The sequence below is a fragment of the Nyctereutes procyonoides genome, unplaced genomic scaffold (assembly GCF_905146905.1).
Source record: "Nyctereutes procyonoides isolate TBG_1078 unplaced genomic scaffold, NYPRO_anot_genome, whole genome shotgun sequence".
NCBI lineage: Eukaryota > Metazoa > Chordata > Mammalia > Carnivora > Canidae > Nyctereutes > Nyctereutes procyonoides.
The window spans coordinates 103417453-103431924 of record NW_026575125.1 but is presented as its reverse complement, the minus strand read 5'-3'; the positions used below and the strand labels follow the sequence as shown (position 1 = coordinate 103431924).

Below are 14472 nucleotides of genomic sequence, written 5' to 3'. Positions count from 1 at the left end.
TCTCCCTCTGCCTGTGTCTCTGCCCCCCTCTCCCTCTCTGTGTGTGACTATCATAAATAAATAAAAATTTTTAAAAAATCCTACCATCTACCAAAACCATCATTTCATTTATAAAAGGACATTTTGGAGGTGTGCCTGGGTGGCTCAGTTGGTTAAGCATCTGCCTTTGGCTCAGGTCAGGATCCTGGGGTCCTGGGATCAAGTCCCACATTGGGCTCCCTGCTCAGTGGGCAGCCTGCTTCTCCCTCTGCCTCTGCCTGCTGCTCCCGCTGCTTGTGCTCGCTCTGTCAAATAAATAAATTTTTAAAAAGGACATTTTGCTATATTAAAAAATTATAATAATCACAGGGTAAAATACAGCCCTGCCCAGGAAAGGACAATTGACCAACTACATCACAACCTATTTAAGTACTCTGCACCTTTTTTAAAGATTTATTTATTTATTTATTTATTTATTTATTTATTTATTTATGAGAGAGAGAGAGAGAGAGAGAGAGAGAGAGAGAGAGGCAGAGACACAGGAGGAGGGAGAAGCAGGCTCCATACCGGGAGCCCGATGTGGGACTCGATCCCAGGACTCCAGGATCGCGCCCTGGGCCAAAGGCAGGCGCTAAACCGCTGAGCCACCCAGGGATCCCCACTCTGCACTTTTTTTAAAAAAACAGGAGTTGGTGAAAATGTCACCTAGGGTCAGCACTGGTCAGCAAATGAACATCTGGGAGCCAGTGACCTGGGCAGAGTTGACCAGCTCTCTGGAATACACCTATGTTTTCCTGTACCCAAGCTTGTTCCATATACTTGGAATGCTATCCCAGCTCTCCAGCTCCTCTCTTCCTGTCTGCATCCTATCAATCCATCAGGATCCATTTCATATGCCTCCTAAGAATATTTTCCTTATCCCTCACCAACTCTGCTCTCATTTCTCACTCCATTCTTCGAATCTCCCTAGCACTTTCTTTCCCTCCTTAAGCATATATCTTACCCTATCATATATTTAAGTCCTCTGATTATTTATTTGCCCTACTAAATTAAAAGCTTATTGAATCAAGACACATCTTTGCAGCATGGTCATTTATATATAACAGGCAGTAACTCAATATTTTATGAGGATATGTATGTATGGGTCTAAGTTTTACTCATTTTCCAGTCATTTTCCTTTTTAAGAACAGGAATATATTCTAGCAGTCACTTATAAGAATGTTGGAGAGACACTAATGGGTTGCATATTTCTACTTTTTTGTATGGTGGGGGGGGAGTAATTCTTAAAGCTGGTAATTATATTTTCCCCTAAATTTTTATCTGTCAATTTTAATAAGACTATAACTGAAAGGAATCATGAGGAAGTATATATTTTCAACTGGTAGGAGTGATTCAACATGAATTCATAAAATCCTAGGTGATATCTACAACTGAGTTAAGTGCTACCACTTAGACAAGTGAAGGCAATATAACTAGATATACGTTCAATGGTCCACATTAAATGATCCATAAGTAGCTCTGTCGAAAAATCTAAGCTACAATATGTTTATTCCAGTCATATTCCCAAAGCAATCATTCTCTATGGCCACTGTTCTCCTTCCAGTAAGCCAGATGGTTGGTAAACTTCTTCTGCAAAGGGCCAGACAGCAAATATTTTGGGCTTTGTGGGACATCTAATCTCTGTGGCAACTACTCAAATCTGTCACTGTAGTGGGAAAGTGGCTGTGGACAATAGGTAAGCAAATGGGCCTGGCTATGTTCCAATAAAACTTTATTTACAAAACCAAGTGGCAGGCTGGATTTGGCCCAAGTAGTTTGACTTTCAAGCAGTTTAAATGCAGAGTCAAGCTAGAGTATTTACAGCAGGAAGGCACTGGCAGAAATCCCAGAACTTACTCTCTAATTCTCATAAGGGCCAGAGAAGTAAAAAACAAAAACAAAAACAAAAAACTACTACCTTCAAATAAAGTTATTGACACCAATAGTGAAGTCAGCTAAGCAGAGGGTAACGAGTATAAAGAACCAAGAGGTTCAAAACTTTTGACATTGGTATTTTTATTAATACAAGATGTACACAAAACAGTACAGGAACTCCTTTAAAAACAATTAATACTTGTATTAAATATGATATTTAAGGAACAAATTCTGCAAGCGTGGGTGCAAGAGAGATTGCGTTTATATACAAGCATCAAGCAAAACTGGAAAATTACTTGACAGAAGTGCAACAATTATTTAGTGATCAGTGCAAGGGGCGAGTTTTAGGGGTTCAAATAAGTGAAAGTGAGGGAGGTGAGCAGTGTACACATGCAACCGAGGAGAATGGAGGTGAACATGAATTCAACTAAGGCGTAGTGTAATTCTACTCTAAACTGTTCTCGCTTCCGTGACCACATCGTAAGCTGGCCACAACAGCACAAAATCTGCCCTCAGGAGATCATTTGGCCAAATTCCCTGCCCTCAGGCATATTATGTAGCACTTCGATGCTACTTCTTTTTGACAGACAAGAGTCCCTGGACCTGATCCACCTTGCAGTTTCTCTTTTTTTTTTAAGATTTTATTTATTTGTTCATAGAGACACACAGAGAGAGGCAGAGACACAGGCAGAGGGAGAAGCGGGCTCAATGCAGGGAGCCGGAGCCAGACCCGGGACTCGATCCCCAATCCCCAGGATCACGCCCCGGGCTGCAGGTGGCGCTAAACCTCTGCGCCACTGGGGCTGCCCCACCTTGCAGTTTCTTTATCTGTAACTCCTACTAAGTAAATATGCAATCGCCTCTTACCTTTCTGTACCAATTTCACTTCATGTGTCAGGAACATAAGTGATAGAATTCGACACTGTAACTATGCCCTAATATGATAAAAAAAATATATAAGTCCTTTGCCAAACAAAACAAAGCATGAAGGGATAATGGCCATCACTCTCCTTGCTTCTAGGGCTGTTTGCAATGTGTTTTTTTCATTTCATAAAGGCTTCAAATAAAACCAATATTTGCCCTGTTTTCTTCTAGCAGCGCAGGTTCACAATTCATGTTTTCATACAACAGGATTAGAGTCGATCCTGAATTTATAGAATATTCTTGTTTTCTGTCCAACGTGTACAGTGCTGCCCCTTTATTTCTCTGCCTATTAAAAAAATATTAAATTGGGACGCCTGGGTGTCTCAGTGGTTGAGCATCTGCCTTCGGCTTGGAACATGATCCCGGAGTCCTGGGATCGAGTCCCACATCAGGCTCCCTGCATGGTGTAAAACTGGGGTCCTGAAAAAAAACAAAAAACAAAAAACTGGGGTCCTGGGATTGAGTTTCGATCTGGCTCCCTTCAGGTGACTGCTTCTTCCTCTGCCTATGTCTGTCTCTCTCTGTGTCTCTCATGAATAAATAAAATCTTTTTTAAAAATTATGTATTTTCTGTTTAATCTTAGTTTGCATTTCCTTTTGTTCAGTATATTCTTCCTTTCCTCAAATGACCAAAAAGCTGCATTTGTTTAGAGTTAATAAGCTTAGAAGTTGACAGGTGCCTGGGTGGGCAGTTAAGCCTCCGACTCTTGGTTTTGGTTCAGGTTGTGATCTCAGGGTTGTGGGATCAAGCTGGTGTCAGGCTCCGTGCTGAGCACCGAGCCTGAGTTTCTGTCTCCCTCTCCCTCTGCTCCCCCCCTCATGCTTGCACTTTCCCTCACTGTAAAATAAATAAACAAAACTTTTTTAAAAAGCCTAAAAGTTGATTAGTAGTGGACAAATCACTAAGCATAGGAATCAGGAGACACAGGTTCCTAGTCCTGGCTCTGTTACTATGTCATTGTAGAGACTTATGGGCCTTGGTTTCCTCATATGTTAAATAAGGAGGGTAGATCTGGTCTCTGTGTTCACTTCTAACAATTGTGATTTATACCTATCAATTAGAACGATGCTAGCAAAAGGAAGGAGCAAAGTTACTAACACAATGAGCGAGTGCATTTTCCAAACATTTTTACAATACTGATAAAACTTTATATGACCCTGGGATATGAGATCCAAGATCTTACTTTCAAATTCTATGTAAAGAAATTATAAGCATGTGTCATGCCAGACATTTGGATGCGTCCAGAAAATAGTTAACAATCAGGACAGTGTTTCTAAATCTTATACTTTTCACTATCAGCCCTCTAAGGAGCCATTTTCAACATTCCCCCCCACCCCCAATTACTCCCTCTTGAAAAGTCTCACAAAATTTTTATGTATAGTTGTGACTTATATATAAAAGGAGCAAGATTTTTTCGCACACCCCCAAGAACCAAGTTGGGGGCAGTATCGGCCATTGAGAATGCAAAATTTATGAGGTCAAGTTTTTGTGGTACCTAAATTTTTTGTTCAAATAAAAACTAGGTGTAAAAAAGGTCTGAGCTTATTCGCTTGGTAACCATTTCCATTTGCTGGAGGTGAAGGTCAGAGGTGACAAAGCAGCTGAGAGAATGACAAAAAATTACAGTCATCACAGAAGATTTGGAGGCGAGGGTGGGGAATGCTGTTTCTTCAAAGGAGTGGGTAAGAGATGGGGTGAAGTTAGAAAAGTTGTGCTCCACACCAATAGGTTGCTGCTTTTTGGTCCTGGTGGACTGTCAGAAGAAGACGTCCAGGTTCACATGCGTGTCAACCTCAGGGTAGGTGTGTGCTCTCCCTCCAGCCAGCCCATCCCACTCCCCCCAAGTGTGAGGGTGAACTCTCCCGACAGAAGGAACAAGGGAGATACCTGTAGAACCTCGATGGAGAAAGGCATGGGAATGCTATTGGAAGTAGCTTTCCCCACCTCCTGCCACCCACCCCCAGCTTGCCTCCTCTAATATCTCAATCCTGCTCACCCAAGCCCATTGATCAAAGGGGCGCTGTTGGATCTTCTCAGCGTGTTGTCTGTGGTGGCTGAAGTTGGCAGCAGCTCCAAGTCTAGTTCCATTTTCTCTTGTGCCATGTCCACGTCGAAGAAGAAGCCACTCTTTGATTCCAAGTTCTCAAGGTTTTCTGGCTCCCATTCACATAAGGACAAGTCAACTGGGTGAGGAGATGTAGGCAGAGAGGAAAAGGGGAAAAAGAGAAGAGAGGAGGAACCTCTTAGAGGAGTGAGGTACTCACCTTGACAGCCCTACCATCCCTAATACCAGTGGGCACAAAGTGGGGTAGGATTGACTCCGAACCTCCCACCCTCCAAGCTCGAGGTTCCTAACGCTGAGAAGATCCTCCACTTCCAAGTCTATAATGAAAATGAGGAATTTATCTTAGTCACCTCCGCGAATCATTCTCTATTTCTCTCAGCAAAGGAAAGCCCAGGTAAGCCTTTCCGGCCAAAACGAAAACTACAACCCGTCGCCTTCGAGAATCCGTCGGGTGCCGCCCCTCTGCGCCTGCGCCCCGTCCCGCCTGCTGACGCATGCTTATTACGCCAGCAATGAGAGTCAATAAGGGCGCCCTTTGTCAGCCTTGCCTGGGGAGCACGCGCAGTCTTAGGAGTCGCCTTTTTACCCCAACCCAGGTCCTCTCTTAGTCTCTTCTCGGGCTCTCTTCACGGGCGATTCGCCGTGGTTGTTCCTCTGCTCCTATGTGAACCCTGGGATGGTTTCACTCACCGTTATTTAGGAAAGAACGGGTGGGGAGGAGTAAGGTGTATGAGAGCGCCGTCCTTTATGCGCTGTATCTAATACTCCCGTTTTCTCAGTTTTGATTAGCCCGTTATCCCCTTCTAACTGAGGCCAAGAAGCTTAACTCCCACGATGAATTTTTCCATCCTGTTACAGCCAATACTACACATTTGTAATTGAGAAAAATGCTATATGTCTGGGGGGAAAAGAAAAAAACCCAAAACCTGCCACCTGTTCCCAAAGTGTCTTGTATCAATTGCTAACCCAATTGAACCAATCGTGCAGGCGAATCATTGTTTTCCAGGTGATCTCATTGTCTTTTTAAAAAAGATTTTATTTACTTATTCATGAGAGACACAGAGAGGGAAGGCAGAGACACAGGTAGAGGGAGAAGCCCGCTCCATGCAGGGAGGCCAGTGTGGGACTCCATCCCGGGAAGATCACGCCCCAGGCGAAAGGCCCGCGCTAAACCGCTGAGCCACCCAGGGATCCCCTCATTGTTTTTTAACCTTAATCGTAAGTGTATTTTTACACTAAATAAAATTTAGCTTCTCAAAGCTATTCATCTAAGAAAATGATTTGAGTTAGTTAGAGAAGCTTATTTACTTAAATATCTCAGAATTTAGTATCCATCCAAATCAGGGTTTCCTTTTTTAAAGATTTTATTTATTTATTCATGAAAGACACAGAAAGAGAGGCAGAGACACAGGCAGAGGGAGAAGCAGGCTCCATGCGAGGAGCCAGATGCAAGACTGGATTCCAGGAATCTGGGATCAGGCCCTGAGCCAAAGGCAGATGCCCAACCGTTGAGCCACCCAGGTATCCCTACTTTAAAAAAAAAAAAAGATTTTATTTATTCATGAGAAACACAGAGAGAGGCAGAGAGACATAGGCAGAGGGAGAAGCAGGCTCCCTGTGGGGAGCCCAATGCAGGACTTGATCCCAGACCCCAGAATCACAACCTGAACTAAAGGCAGACTCTCAATCACAGAGCCACCCAGGTGCCCCAGGGTTTTCATTTAATGATGCTGTTGTGGCTCAAACATTTTAAGAATTGCTCTTTTAGAATTTTTCACCACCAGTTAATGAGCCACACTGAGTACTGAAATCCTAACTCCACACTAATAATTTTGTAAGACCATACCTTTTAGGAACCATATACAGGACTGGCAGAGAAGGTAAGTGAAACTACTGAAATGAGAGTTATGAATTAAAATAATCATTACATGGTATAGCACTTTAACGGTTTAAAAAATGTCTTCACATACTTATCTCAATTGGTTCAATCATGAACCCTGCTCAGCTAATCAGTGGTGAACTTAAAATAATGGGATTATCTTGAAACAGTTCATGACAAGTTATGACATGAATGATCATAATCATTCCTCATTCATTCTGAGAACAGAATAAGAAAAGCTTAATTATATCAGGCAGAATTGGGTTATCTAAATCCCAGACACGAGAACGATTTGGAGTCTCCTTTCCTGATGTAAGACAGGTTAACAATAGCTACCATTTTTCATGCACTTAATTATATGCCAGGGACTGTCCTAAGCACTTTAAATATGTGATTGCATCTAACACTTACAGTAACTCTGTGAGGTAGGCACCATCACAATGCCCATTTTTTTAAAGGAGGAAACTGAACCCCATAGGGGTTACTCAAATTATAACTGCTAAGTGGCAAAGCCACTCTGCCCTTGTATGTAGGTGAAAAGACAGATGAGGTGCCTCTGGATATTTCTCTAGATACTATTTCTGTACTCATAAGCACTTGATAAATACTTATTAAATTATTTTACGAATAAATGCAGGTTTTAAAAACCTGTCATTCACAGCTATTTTGTAAAGTAGGCAAGTCTACTTCTATTTTACAGTTGATAAAATTCCAGAGAGATTAATGGCATATTTAGGTAGCAGTAGAATCTGAGCTGGTACCAAGATCTCCTAAAAATCACTGTTAAAGTTCCTGGGATACCTGGAAAGTTTACAAAAGATGGTAGTTAAAGCTGAATAAAGTCAGGGTGAATGTAGATGGCAGTGGTTAAATACAGAACAGGGGTCAAAGCCAAACTAAATATCAGAAAAATAGGGGGTACACCAGAAAACAAGTAGATCTTTGCTCCACTCTACTGCTCATTTTACTTCTCAAAGAGTTTGTTAATATTCGTGGCAAGTAATAAGGTTTAATGGATATATATTGAAAGAATAGATCATCTCATCATGCCTAAGCATTACAGATACCAATTTTTAAAAATCTAAGTATAATAACACTAAGAAAATAGTTAATAAAATGACAAGGGAGGAGCAACTGTGAGACTTTGAAGAAAAGGGGTAGTAATATGAAACGATAACATGGATAACATGCTCAAGATGGCAGGAAGTTTGCAGCTATTACCAAAGAAGAGGAATTCTCTAATTAAAGTGTAGCTGAATGCCAGGAACTCAGAGTACATATGCAAGTTAGAATGTCAAAAGGAACAAGTACTACAAAAACAATTCTGTATACCACAGGGGCAAACACAACATTTAAAGAAAATATTTTTACTTCTTCCCATTTCTACTCACGCACTATTATACCAACCTAGCTGGGTGTCATCATCAGCTTCTGCTGTTCTGTAGCAATATGCCATGATCTCAGATTGCTGGTTTGCTTCTACCTTGCCACTTATGCTACTCTTGTCTTTGTCCCAGTCTGCTACCATCTGTGCCAGGCCTCTTACTTATAAAAGATGTCCCACAAATATGTCATAATCAGTTGTTTACTAGTCGTCATGGCAACTTTAAAGCAAATTTTCCTTATCACAAAAGCAAATCAAAGGCAAGCTGAACCCAAGCCCACAAACCACAAATACCCTAAACCTCCCAAAAGATTTATATGAAGGGTAAGAGAAAGTAGGTAGGCAAGAATGATATGAATAGAATCTGGAAATGATGGCCAAGGTAGCATCCATCTTCTAACATGTCTTTGAGTTTCTCCTAATTGTTACGGTCCTGAAAGTTAGGGATTCTACTAAATCATTTGACTCCTCAGAGTTAGGAATTCTACATGTAGCCAACAAATGATTGTTTAGTAGCTATTGTGAACAATAGAATGTACTATGTTGTTTTGAGCAGATGAGGGGGTTGCTGAGACCTTGAGATAAAAAGAGCTACATAAATTGGTCAAAAACAGAGCTTGCTTTTCCAATCCAGTTGGAAGAAAAATATAGGCAATTTAAAGGAAACTATCTAAAAGTGCTTTAAAAACTCTATATTACAAGCAGCGAATATTAACATTGAGGAATAAAATGATTGGATTTGGCAAGTTTAATATGGGACAACTAAGTTGAATAGGCAGGTAAAATTATTTTTGCTAAATTTAAAAAAAACATTTAATTTATTTATGAGAGACACACACACACACAGAGGCAGAAACATAGGCAGAGTGAGGAGAAGCAGGATCCATGCAGGGAACCCAATGTGGGGGACTCAATCCCGGAACTCCGGGATCATGCCCTGAGCTGAAGGCAGATGCTCAACCACTGAGCCACCCAGGCATTCCTATTTTTGCTAAATTAAAAAAATTAATTTATTTATTTGAGAGAAAGAGCGAGCACGAGAAGAGGGGCAGGGCATAGGGAGAGGGACCAGCAGACCCCCCTGAGCAGGGAGTTTCACGCCCACATGGGGCTCCATCCCAGGACCCTGGGATCATGACCTGAGCCAAAGGCAGATGCCCAATGGACTGAACCACCCAGGTGCCCCTATTTTTGCTATATTTTGAAACCAATTCATGACTATTAAATTTTCTGTATTTCTCCGTCTGTATGATTAACACAATACAATACCATATTTATCCCATGGTTATTCAAGTAGCGAGGATTAAATGAGTTAATATTTCTAAAGCTCTTAGAATGGTGCCTAGCACACAGCAATTGCTACGTAGGTATTTGTTAAATAAAATAAGTAATTCCAGGCCTCACACATGCTGAATGACTATTGTTAGGGTCTCTGTAAATCCTAGGAAGGAAAAAAAATTCTGGTTCTGCTACTTGTTCTTCAGGACTTTTCCTAATATCGTTGAAGCTGACAATGCTTGTAAAATGAAGATGGTGATTGCCACTCGCTATATGAACTCTTATTCGATTCTCTTTATTTTTACACCATTGCTTTTGTTTTTTCACTTCCCTTTTGTCTAGTGCATCCAAACGGGTTATCTGAAAAAAAAAAATCAGCCCCTCCAAACACCAAACAAAATCAAGGGATTTAAGAAATGGGCAGAGATCACAGAGATCAGAGCAAATAAACTGGCATTGAAAAAACATGGAAACCACAAGTTTCTGTTTCCCTTGAATATTGGCCCAAACTCCTCCTGAACGGCGATGCTCCACTGTCTCCAAACTATTGGCTCTTTTCAAAATCGGGCGCCAGGGTCCCCGGGCCAATGCCAGAGAGGAAGGCGCCGGGCCCCCTGAAAACGCTCCTCCCTTTTGGAGGAGGTTTGCGGGGCGGGGTTCCCACGCATGCTCGGTGCCCGCGGGCTCATTGGCGCGGCCGCCGGGCGCGTGCGCAGGACCCGATGGGTGCCCGGACGCGGAAGACTTGGCCCCGCGGCGGTTCCCGCTTCTGAAGCGTGGGAGGCGGAAAAGGCGGCAGGTTGTAGATTTTGGTCTTGGCCCCAAGGGGTTCCCTCGGGCCATTAGAACCCAAGAGAGGAAGAGGAGGCACCGCGGCGGCGGCTGAGGGGCCGAACCCCCCACCTGTCCTCCAGGCGGGGAGGGGGGGTAGGGAGGGGATAAGCACCCCTCACAGGGCTGAGGATCCTCCGGGACCGAGTCCCAGAGCATGGGGGGCTGGACCGGGTCCCCCAGCATGGGGAACTGGAGCCGTCGAGGCCGCCCGGCCGGGCCCTGCCCAACTGTCAGCTTTTTGGTACTAGCGCTGCCTGGGCAGCTGCGGTGTTTGTAGCCCGGCCCCGGTTGAGGTCGTCGGCCAAAAGATAGCAACATGAGTTCCGCCGCTGCCTAGTTTCCTCCCCATCCTCTTCTCCCTCCGTCCGCCTCCTCCCTCCCTCCTCTTCCCCATACCTCGTCTTTTTCTTTCCCTCTCTCGTATTCCTCTTCTCCCACCACCCTGCTCTCCTCTTCCCCCTCGGTCCTCCTTTCCCGATCCTGTCCTCCTTTTACTCTCTCTGCTTTCCTATATATCCGCTTTCCCTATCTCTTGCTCTTTTCCTTCCATCCCTCTCTTTTCCTTCACCCTCTTCCTTTATTCTGTCACCCTCCACCACCTCCCACTCCACTACCGCCTCCCATTCCTCCTCCCCTCACTCACTCTCAAGCTCCCTTCCTCATCCTCATCCTCCTTCCCTCCTCCTCCTTTCCTGCTTTTCTCCGCCCCTTAGCCCCCGCCCCTAAGCCTCCGCCCCTTAGCCCCCGCCCCCAGCTGCCAGTCCCCAGCAGCTCAGTCCTGCAGTGAGAGTCTTGGGAGTCCATAGCTAAGCACCAGGAGCTGAGCACTGTCCGCTGTGCCTGCCTGCAAGTCTCCGACATGGCTCAGGAGAAAATGGAGCTGGACTTTGAGCCTGACACATCTGATGGGGGCACCCTGAGGAGATCCAGCAGCGCTCCCCTGATCCATGGGCTCAGGTGAGGCGGGTTGGGAACGATGAAGTACAGGGTTCAGGGGCTCCTTGACCCCCTGCAAGCAATCTTCCTTCCCTAAAGTGAGAGTTGGTGCTCATCTGGGTTTTCCAAACTAAGGGCATGGGGACTTGTTTGCTTGACAGTGACTTGGGTTCCAAGGTGGAGTGAAAGTTTGACCCCAGACTCTGGAAGTGTGGAAAAAATGGGACCCTCTTTACCTGGGGCTCTCTTGGCCCACTCTGAAAGGATCTACAAGAAGCTTCTGGCTCTTGTAACAGGTTGCTTGCCCTGCCTAATTTGCACCACTGAATGTTAGCCTGAAGCCCCTGGAACTAGACTTGCAACTTGACACCTGTCTTTAAGAGCTGCTATTTCTAAGCTTAGTTTAGGAACCCTGGCATTAACGGAGCATTTACTTTAATAAATCACAATTTATCTAATAACTCGTAACAAGTGTCGTGTTCATGGCACATTAAGTGATTGGGATTTGTCGTAATGTTTTCAGATCCTAAAACTGCCTGGAATGCATACCAGTGAATAAAAAACGAAAGGTGTCTCTTAGCTTAGGTCAGTGAAAATACAGGTTTTAGAAAACAATGGAAAGAATCAACCCTTGAATTTTAGTGATAGGGTCTTGTATCTTCATGTGAATAGTCACTAGAGGGTCTATTTTAAGGTAGAATCTTACAATAGTGAAGGTTAGGTTGGCAGACCTCCTGAGCCTATTACATTTCACTCCTGTAAGTAGACAATTCATCTTAGTGGAGAGCTAATTTGTGAGACCTTGTAGAAATGGAATTAGCCCAAAAAAGGGGATGGGAGTAGAATTAGCCAAAATCATTAATCAAGCACAGTGAAGGCAGAGAAATAGGTAATTTTTATCTATCAAACTGATTATAATATCTGTATTTGAGGGGAAAATGGATTTACTCATTTTCTTTTATTAAATTTTGAAACTGAGGGAATGATGGGGTGACTCTTTGCTTTCTTAATGGCTGTCCTCAGCTCTACATTTATTTTTGATACTATAGGAATAAATTGATCTTTTGGGGTTGTCTTTTTAAATCTGGTAAGCAAGCAATTGCAAGGGACTAGGGCGATCATGCTGACCTGCATTTAGACTGTCATATAAATAACATTGTTTTTTGAATCGGGATTTAAGTAATTACTTGCCAGGGTAGCATGATGTGACAGAAGGAGTGAGGAGACTAGACCTAGTCCCAGTATCTCTCCCTAACTGTGATCATGAATGAGTCATTAGCCATTCTAAGTGTCTGTTTTTTCATTTGAAATTTAAGAGCTGAATTAGGTGATCTCATGGGTCCAGTGAAGCCCAATTCAATTCAGTCCTGAAAATTTTTCTTGGCTTCTTATCATGGGCATGGCACTCTGCTAGGCACTGCGGGGATGTTATACAAGGAGGAACAAAAGACCTCTACCATGGAATTTAAAACACACGCACACTTCTCTTTAATAAGAAGTAAAGTCGATGTCTCAAGAAGCATCTTATTTCGCATTGTGCTCTTTGGATTCAAAGGAGGGCAGGATTGCATTCGGTTTGTGGACTGAAGAGAGGCTTCATTCACAGAGGGTATTGGATTGAAATGGGTGCTCAAGGAGAGGAAGGATTTTGATTGATGGTGGTGGGAGGTAGGACATTGAAAGCAGAAGAGGCAACTTGAGAAAAACTCAAGGTATGTTTATTTAGTTGCACAGCAGACTCACAGGTAGAACACTTATTTAGGGCTATGGTGGGAGATGTACTGATGGGCCTTGTACTGTAGCACAGGGCTCCCCAGCTCTTCTCATGGTCATGGCACACATAGAAAGCAGTAGTATGTTTAGGTCCTTTGGTGTAAACAGATGAGGCTGCTGGTGTCTGCTGGGAACTGGTTTGGGGGCGTGAGCTCTGACCAGAAGCAGCTGGAGGCAACCAGTTTGGAGCCCCGCCCCATACCTCTCCTAGCTTGCCCCCCAACCACTGAGGAGATCAGTATCTGGGCAAACCTGTGATCCACAGCACACCACCACAGAAGCTCTGAAGAGGTCAGTGAGGAGCTTATTCATTGTACGAAATGAGGAGCCATGGAAGATTTCATTGTTGATCAGAGAGTTGATGGATATCTCAAATGAGAAGACACTAATAATTTTATTTTTGTTTTTTAGTGATCTTTCACAGGTTTTTCAACCTTATACATTTAGAACTCGGAGGAATAGTACAACAATCATGAGCCGTCATAACCTGGTAAGTATAGAAGTAAGTATTTTAGTGGTATGGTTTGGGGAAAACACTTTCAAATGTAGTTCATTCTTAAGATGATGTGCTATGCCCCTCTGTTCACAAAAGAAAAAAATTATTTTACCTGTCTTGCTCATTCTGTGGCCATTTTCAGTTTTTGGTGCAAAAAAGAGATCTGGTTAAAGTTTTTTCTTGGCTGTGGGACTTTGTATTTTTAAAGATTGTTGTTTTTTGTCACTACTTGTCATGGTTATGAGGTAAGTCAGGATTAACCTCTAAATATAGCTGAGAAAAGTGATCTTTATTTGTTCTAGGAAGCGAAAATCATTGAGACAGTAGCAGAGTATTTGTCTCTGACACATATCTGTTGGACAGTGCTATTTATCCAAAGTAAGATCTCCTTTAAAATGCTCGTATTTATGTTCTCGGCAGAGTTGCTAATAGTGACTGTTTTATATAGCCAGAGCTGTTGGGATCACCTTATTAGTTGGTTGCATTGGGAGAAATGATGAGGAGGTTTTTTATATAGTAGCACTTCACATGTGGAGCCCACTTATCCAGTAGCTGCAGTGCGCTGGAAGACATCTGAGATGTAAGCAAACAGACCTCTGAATGGCTATGCTTGATTTCCATAGTCTGTGCATAAAGGTTCATCAGATTATTTATAGGGAGCCTCTCTGACCTCTGAATCATCTAAAATTTATGCATAATTATAATAAGCTTCCAACTCGGTAGTATGTGAGAAGCAGCAAATCAGCAGAGGTGCATTCGGGTTTAAGGTACACTAATAGCTGCTAGCAAGGGAGGAGAGGGGAAAACTGAAAAGCAGACAGAGGTTTTTTAAAAATTAGTCTGCGGCTTAGTATGAGGATGAAGAGCCCGTTAATAGACCCTGAGGGTCTCACTGGCATAGAACTGTAGAATTCTTGATGTTCTTAAAGGTACCTGGGTCATTAACCTTTTCTTAAATTATACTAGTCCCTTTGCTTATATGGTATTCTACATGTTACAGAGTCCTTTC

The 14472-nt window shown here is 43.1% G+C and overlaps 2 protein-coding genes across 8 annotated transcripts in view; one reads left to right on the top strand and one right to left on the bottom strand.

The window, feature by feature from the left end:
* The window catches only part of LOC129517670 (P2R1A-PPP2R2A-interacting phosphatase regulator 1-like), a 39218-nt gene extending 33893 nt beyond the window's left edge, over positions 1 to 5325 (bottom strand). For both annotated transcript variants that reach the window (XM_055337607.1, XM_055337608.1), the window contains exons 1-2: positions 5234 to 5325; positions 4815 to 5001 (exon numbers count right to left, since the gene is read on the bottom strand). In XM_055337607.1, the coding sequence (XP_055193582.1) occupies positions 4815 to 5001; positions 5234 to 5246 (200 nt within the window). In that variant the 5' untranslated portion in view covers positions 5247 to 5325. The remainder of the gene's footprint in view (positions 1 to 4814; positions 5002 to 5233) is intronic.
* Positions 5326 to 10142: 4817 nt separating this feature from the next.
* PABIR2 (PABIR family member 2) overlaps positions 10143 to 14472 on the top strand; it is a 211798-nt gene continuing 207468 nt past the window's right edge. For 3 of the 6 annotated variants that reach the window (XM_055338359.1, XM_055338363.1, XM_055338361.1), the window contains exons 1-2: positions 10143 to 11215; positions 13379 to 13457. In XM_055338359.1, the coding sequence (XP_055194334.1) occupies positions 11118 to 11215; positions 13379 to 13457 (177 nt within the window). In that variant the 5' untranslated portion in view covers positions 10143 to 11117. Of the gene's footprint in view, positions 11216 to 13378; positions 13470 to 14472 lie in introns of all 6 variants that reach the window. The other 3 variants (XM_055338364.1, XM_055338362.1, XM_055338360.1) reach the window with 1 other exon arrangement.